Source organism: Charadrius vociferus, unplaced genomic scaffold (assembly GCF_000708025.1).
Source record: "Charadrius vociferus isolate BGI_N301 unplaced genomic scaffold, ASM70802v2 scaffold38, whole genome shotgun sequence".
Taxonomy (NCBI): Eukaryota; Metazoa; Chordata; class Aves; order Charadriiformes; family Charadriidae; genus Charadrius; species Charadrius vociferus.
The window spans coordinates 1,868,658-1,876,157 of NW_009650176.1; the positions used below are offsets into that span (position 1 = coordinate 1,868,658).

At 42.0% G+C, this 7,500-nt stretch overlaps 1 protein-coding gene across 1 annotated transcript in view; it reads left to right on the top strand.

The window, feature by feature from the left end:
• EBF3 (early B-cell factor 3) overlaps nucleotides 1-7,500 on the top strand; it is a 122,258-nt gene that overhangs the window by 73,522 nt on the left and 41,236 nt on the right. Inside the window, 2 exon segments of the mRNA XM_009892716.1 lie at nucleotides 3,919-4,000; nucleotides 7,004-7,121. Of these exon segments, the coding sequence (XP_009891018.1) occupies nucleotides 3,919-4,000; nucleotides 7,004-7,121 (200 nt within the window).

A 7,500-nucleotide genomic window follows, 5' to 3' on the forward strand; every position in this document is an offset into this window, starting at 1 on the left:
CCTGCTGAGGTTTATTTGCACGAATGACGCTTCTGTTTGGCGTCTGGTGGAAATACGCCTTACTAATGATGTTTCTAGGATGTAATAGGTGGGTTTCTGCCACAAATATTCCTTTAGCCAGACAATATTTGAATCAGACCAAACTAACCACCGCTTGTGCTTATAATACCAAGCATTTTCTTCCTTAGTGTTGAAATTCAAGTACAAAAGTCTTTCTGGTCTATTTGCTACAACACCTCCTCTCAAAAAAGGTTAAGAAGAGGTGAAAAGGATGAAAAGGCACTTGCAGGGTTTAAAAAAAAATCTTCTATGGAAAAAAAACATCTTTCATATCACAAAAAAGTCTCCTGTAGGTTGTTATGTGCATAAGGTGGAGGCTTAAGAGCAGACACATTTGCAGATGAACTGCTTTTACTAGCTTCTCCGAGACATGACATTTGTTCAGAAGATTAGCCAGGTTGTAATGTGTAGCATAATTGCACTGTGCGGATGTCCCAGAAGTGAAAACCTAATTGCTTGACAGGCCTATAACTTTGTGGTACGCTCTCACCTTGTTAGGTCCTTTTCTGATGCAGTTCAAATGAAGTCTGGCCGCAGGTGTGCCTAATTTACCTCGCAACAGAACGTGTTGAGTTTAATTGCACAGTGGTTGTTAGGAAAAATTGGTGGGTGGAATATCAAGTGACTTACTGTACGCGGATGGCAGATGGGCGTTGAGAGGCATCGCGAGCTAAGTGTATAGGTGAGGTGAGTCAATAAAAGATGTAAATTTTATCTTAAAATAGTGGAGTCTTGTGGTGGGTAATACATTTTAATTAAGGTGGTAGCAGGCCCCTTTCTGGCAGCGTGAAAAAAATCAGAGCAAAGGAACCTCCCAAAGCCTGCATTTTTCTCCATATCAGTATTTTAGGAAGAGCTTACTGTGTTTAGGAAGGCTGTTCTGCAAGGCTGGATATATTAAAAAAGACTAGAATTTGTGCATATAACATAGCAGGGAGAGGCAAACGTAGAAAGGCTTGCGTTCTCATTCTCTTGGTAGCCACAAAGTTTGAGAGATGACCAAAGCGAGCTCCGATCCAGCTGCTCGCTTCTTGCTGTTGCCCCGATCTTGTTTCGGGAGCACAGGGCTCGCAGGGAAAGCGTCTGACCCTGTTCCATCTGCCATCGGGATGGGTTCATAGCACCCACGGTCCTCGCTGGTCATCTGAGAGGAACAATTGAGTCGGTTTTCTTCTGGCAAGCTTTGGGAAATGCCCTGCATGAGCAGAACGTGGTTTTTAACTTGTGTTGTCTTCCTCTGAAAATCTTGTGTTGATGCCACCTGTGCTCCATGAACTCTCCGCAAACACAGATTAAAAAATAAAATATCTCAGTATCAAGGAATGCGGCAGAGCTGAATTAGGAGTGCTGCTTGTGTTCACCCCAGCCTTGTCGCTTTGACATTTAGCCCAGTGCCAGGGTCATCCGAGTAAACTTGAAGATGTCTAATTCCACCCAGCGTGGGTCCTTTTCACCAAATAATTGAACAAATACCAGCTCCGGTTGATGTTCAGTGAAAGGGTGCTTAATGGCCCTTTTTTTTTTGACAGGATGTGAGCTCTCTGTATAGAAACAATTCATCACGAGTGCTTCACGTTAAAAACAATCCACGAGGAGCAATACTTAGCATTCCTAGTGCACAATTCATTGGAGAATTTCCGAGCAATTTACAAACATTAGCTCAATAAGCCTCACAACACCCATTTGAGATCAGAAAAAAATAATAGATAAGATACTCCTCTTCAGCCTGGCCGTGGCACTAAGGAGCTGTAAAGCTGGAGGCTCTCCCCAGCTCCTGACTGGTCCTGTCACCAGTGCCTGGTGGTCCCGTACTGACGTGGGCACCAGCTGGTCCTTGCACATCATCGCAGTCCACACGGTGGAAGGTGTGCAAAAAAGAATAGAGGTATGACAGAAACAACATTAGGTTTAGCCCATGCTCAGTTGATCTGGAGATCATAAGTATTTAAAAAAAAAGCCCTCCAAAGCCAAGGCAGATAAAATTAGGGTGGGGATGTGGCTAACAAAGATGCAGCTTCATCGGGTCACTGGTAGTGTCCCTGCAAACAGTGTCCAGAAAATTTGAGTTCAAGTGAGCATCCGAGCTAGGGAGATCACATCAACCACTGTGGAAATCCAGGTCTCTTCCAGCTCGACAGCTAAAACTCCTTTACAGATTTCGGGATAGGAAGTTTTAAAGAAACCTGCATTCAGCTAAACTAACAGAATCGGTTTATTTATGCACAGTTTCAGTAAACATAGTCATTTCCCTCCTTCCTTCTGATATGAGAGATTGCTCCTTCAGCGTTAGCGTCCCGTATTAATATTAGGGTCCTGCTCAAGGTTTAACTGAAAAGGAAGAGCTGTGATTAAAAGCACCAGTTTGTGATACGGGGATACTGCCACAAGGCTCCTGTCTGACCCTCGAAGCTCATCAGGAGCGAGCACAGCGGGGTGCAGCCACAGTCATACTTGCTGTTGGCCGCAATTGGGCACCGAAGAAGGGAAGAGGCGCCTGGCTTGCCTCCTACCAGGAATGCTGTTGGCACATGGAAACTTCTGCGAGGTGTACACAGCAAGAATAGTCACAGCCACTTATAAAGACCGACATGAATAAATAATAGTTGTTCGTATTCTAGATATAAAAGCTCTGCCTAACCTCGCTATTCCCCGTAATATTAATTCTAGTGGGAGGTATCCTTATCTATGGCAGGGGGGGTGGAACTCGATGATCTTCAAGGTCCTTTCCAACCTAAACCATTCTATGATTCTATGATTCTGTTCAACATAGGTGGAGTTGGGCAGCGCAAGCTGCCGGGCTGGCGCATCAGAGAAACTCTGGGTGACTAGAAAGCCCTGAGCTTTGCTGTCAGTAGCTGAGATTTTTTTTTTTAATTTATGAAATGGGAAAACAGCTACATAAAGAAAAGAGGAGGTGTTAGGCTGCGAACATCTCCTGCACGAGGGCAGGATGGTGAGGATCCCCCGGTCTTGCATAGCCTGGAGGGTGGAGACAACCCATATCAGCTCCTTCCCCAGCAAGTACAGGAGGGCGGCATAAAGAAGTTTGCACTTTTCCAAGCATTTCCCCTTCCTGTATGTGTTTTCTGTGTTCCTGGGATGCAGCGATGCTACAAAAATGGTTATTGGGAGGTGCCTAGATGATAAGGGTTAGTCCTAAATAATTGCTGGTTGCCGCTCAGCAAAAATAAGGTGGATTTCCGTCCCTGGGTAGAGTGACTCCTCACAGTTAAAGGCTGGCAAAGGTTGACGAGGTCACAAGACAGGGCCTAATTTGCCATGTTCCTTTCCTTTCAAAAACAATGAGGGAACCGGGGCCTTGCCGGTGGGCAGATCCCGCCTGGATCTCCCTGGAGTCAGCAGGAGTTGGATCGAGTCCCTTTGAATAGCGAGAGTTTCCAAACCGGAGGCAACGCCAAGTGTTTTTCAGAAGATTGATCATTCATTACCTTGGAATGTTTCGATGTAGAGGTCATTACTGCTAATATAAGTTGTGAAAAAATAAAAAGTATTAAAAAAATAGAGACAAATTCTCATCTGGTGTAAGTCATTGCCTTTGAAGTCAATGAGTCATTGAAATCAACTTTCCCACACCGAGCTAAGGATATGGCCTGGAGTCAATACATTTGTAGTTGTTGAAAAATTAAAAATATAAATTTGCCTTTCCCTGGCAATAATGTTCTGTTTACAACAGAGATCTTATGCTTTAAAATAAGTTCATTAACTAATAGGAAAGTAATATTTCACTACCAGTATTCTTTTGGGTATAACTACTTATGATTAAATTTTATTAAACTTTTTTAAAATTAGATTTACATTTTGATGAATCTAATAGATTTCAATTTTGTATTTTTATAGATTCTTTCTAAAGTTTTTCCTCAAGTGCAATCAGAACTGTTTGAAGAATGCAGGCAACCCGCGAGACATGCGAAGATTCCAGGTACAGATCTCTCTTAAAAGATAAACGGCATATAAAAGACTTACTCGCATCTTCATCGTGAGCTTTTTAAATGAAAAAACAGTATCAGTGCTTCTACTTAGTGTAGTTCCAATGCTGCATGCCTTTAAAAAAAAGCACTATCGGTATTTTACATTTCGCCCACTGGTTGTTGCTGGTTGTTGGGAGTCGCGGAGTTCTGCGGTGGACTGTAATGGATCAATGCCGAAGCAAGGGGCTCTCTCCTCAGAAAGTGTTTCCGTGGTTTTCCTTCATACTAACACCTTGCGTTGTAGCGTGGCGTGTGCTCAGACCTGCAGAGGTTTTTCCACATGTAGACGGAGGAGCAGAATGTTGCTAACAGACATGACGGTGGAGCGCAGGGAAGTTTGGATCTCACACAGGGGTTTTTCACATTCACAACTTGTAAATCCAACAGCGGTGGTCCAACCCCTATGTTTTTATTCCAATTGTGTTAGAAAATGTTTAATACTTCACTTTCTTCTTACAGCTTTTGAAATATCCTGTGGTGAATCATAACACTACAGAGAGACAGCTGACGTGATGGACAAATGATTTCCTCTGTGTTTGGGGTCATTTGAAATGTTTGTTAGGAACTATATGCTTCTTATTTCAAAATATTTCACAACAGTGCATATTTGAGACTAATAATAAACCAGTATTGAGATGTTCAAAACTTTCTTATTTTTGAAAAGAATAACTTGTGGTTAAACTTGATAGCAAAACATGTGACATCTGTTTTCATGCACAGCCAACCAACCGGTGAAGCCAGCACCCTTGAGCCAGCCAACAGCAAAGATCTGTAGCTGGAAAAAATATTTCTTCAAAACAATTGAGCCAAGCTTCCATTTTTCATGCATCTCAGCTTCACGTGGCATTGGTGATATTGATCCATCTGAACAGAACAGAAGGTCAAACCTGGAATGAGTGGAAATGTCCTCTTTGTCTCACCGATGACTAAATGAAGCATCAGTCATGAGTGATCTTGTGGTCGACAATGGAGCCAGTAGGCACTAGAAAGACTTTCCTGGGTCTCTTTAGCTAATCTCCCTGCCTCTCAGAAGGTTTAACTGGACTTAACAGTATGTCAGATCTTGAACAATATTTTTAACTGGTTTCACTGTCTCAGCACCTTTCCTTAGGTGCACCGCAGGAATAAGCCGATATAACAAAGCATAGCATGTCTACTTTCTTTTGCTGAACTACAGTATTTTCCCTTGGTGACTGACCTATATATACATGACAGAACAAAAATAGTTGTCATTTTTATACACACCTTTCTCTGTCTTTTTAATATACCGTGTTCTAGGAACCAAACCCAGCAACCTTTGCTGAAAATCGCCCTTGTACATTTTGCAATATTTCTTAAAGTCTGCGAATCTCATTAAAAGCGAAAGCAGATAGCCCAGTGGCCTGGCAGCAGCTCTGCGGCCGAGGTGAGCGTGCAACCTCAGCACTCTCCAGGGTGGATGTTGACAAGAGTGAAAGTGTCCACTTCTGGGAGGAGAAAGGTAGGGGAGCAGAGCAGCCTGGCAGAGAACTGCCCTCGGGCTGTTCCAAAGGGTACCGCAGATGGCTGTCTCCAAGGAGGCAGGATACACAGAAAAGGTGCTGTGATAGCTGAAAGCTAATTATGGGTTGTGAATAAGAAACAGGATCAGAGGTGATCCAAAACATAGAAGCAGACAAGAATTTTCTTCTCATGCCTTGGAGCCGCTCTGTGCAAAGGGAGGCTAGTTTTACCCCTTCGATTGTTGCTCGTTAAGCGTTTGGGTATAGGAGCTGGTGTGAGAACCCTGACGATCATTTTTGTTATACCCAAAGGTGAAATAAACGGAGGATGAAAGCCAAAATGTGTACTAGCTGTTGCCGCCGTCACCAGTAGGGTTGACAAGGCCTAACTTAGCCGTTGACTTGAAGGACACTACTAACATTAAACCCCAAAGAAAATACTGCAGTGATTACTTCGTTTAGAAAACCTGGAACCCACACCACAGGGGCCTTGCTGGAGGATTTAAATAAGATGTAAATGTCTATCTGGGATAATAGCGATCGACCTACGAAGCCGTGTTCCACACAAACCCAGGCGCATCTCAGGGTTTCCTCTTTGGCTTGTGTTCATACGATATCGTTTCCGGAAGGAGTTTCACAACTCCATTGTGTAGGTGTTTGTATCGGGAAGGTTGTGCGTTTTGCATATGTTCCTTTTCCATTTTCTACTGAGAAGCAGCTGGAAGCCAAAGAAGGCCCTATCCATCATCTCTTCTATGGCCGGACTCTGAACCTGGACACAAGAATAGGAGCCTTTCACTCAAAAATAAAGGAGGAAATTCCATTGACATACCAGGGTCAATCACCATCCAAATGAACTTGAGAAGGGATACTTTTCATGGATTGAAAACACTTTCACTATTCATATTCAACTCGGTCTTTTCAGATGCAAAAAAGTTCATTATCAGACATTAAATGTAATTGTAAAACTGACCTGGAGATCATTTACTGAAGAAAAAATGGGGAGTTACGATGGTTCCTGATTTATTAAGCTTTTTTTATTTGGAATCCTCACAACCCTTCATTTGAAGACAGTCTCAAGTGAACAAATTTTAATTAGATAAACTATCTAATCAATATATCAACAGATCAATCAAAACAGCAGCTTTTAAAATGAGTGGCTAGAGGGGTGTTTCTGAAACTAATGGCTAGAAGAATATTTCCCTGAATTGAATTCATTTGTTAGCATAATAGGAGATTAAACTCTAATTAGTGTAGCAGGTTCTGAAGAGAAACAATTGTGAGTTAAAAATCACCAGTGTTAGCCACATAAACACAGATGTATTCATAGCTGTCATTCACTTTGTTTAATGCGAAAAGTAACAGGCGGTGGTGGTGTTTTGTCTTAAAAGAAGATCAGATTCTGTATCCACGTTTGTGAAAACATGGCAGGGTTTTTTAAATTTGGATGGTTTTTTTTGTTTTCTTTTGCAGGTTGTTGTATCAACAACAGTCAATGTGGATGGCCACGTGCTGGCTGTCTCAGACAACATGTTTGTACACAACAATTCCAAACACGGGAGGCGGGCTCGCCGCCTTGACCCCTCAGAAGGTACGGCCCCTTCTTATCTGGAAAATGGTAGGCACACATTTACATGTCTTTTTTTATTTGCGATGCTTTTTTTTTTTTTTTTTTTTTTTTTGGCACCATACTTTATGTTGATACACTACTACATTTACTTTTACGTAATTTCTTCTCTCATCCATCAAACCACCCATTAAAAAAATCCATTAGTATTTCTCAGCCCTTGTCAAGCAGAATACGGTCGCTCCTGAATTTGCTTCTGACTTCTTTCTTTATTTAATACTTACAGTTTTGCAGTCACAACCAATTTTTCATCTTTTTCTATTTTTTTTTTTTTCAGTCTTGTTTTGCTTGCAGCTTTTTCTTGCTATTTAATTTGACTTGATTTTATTTTGGCTTGTCATAT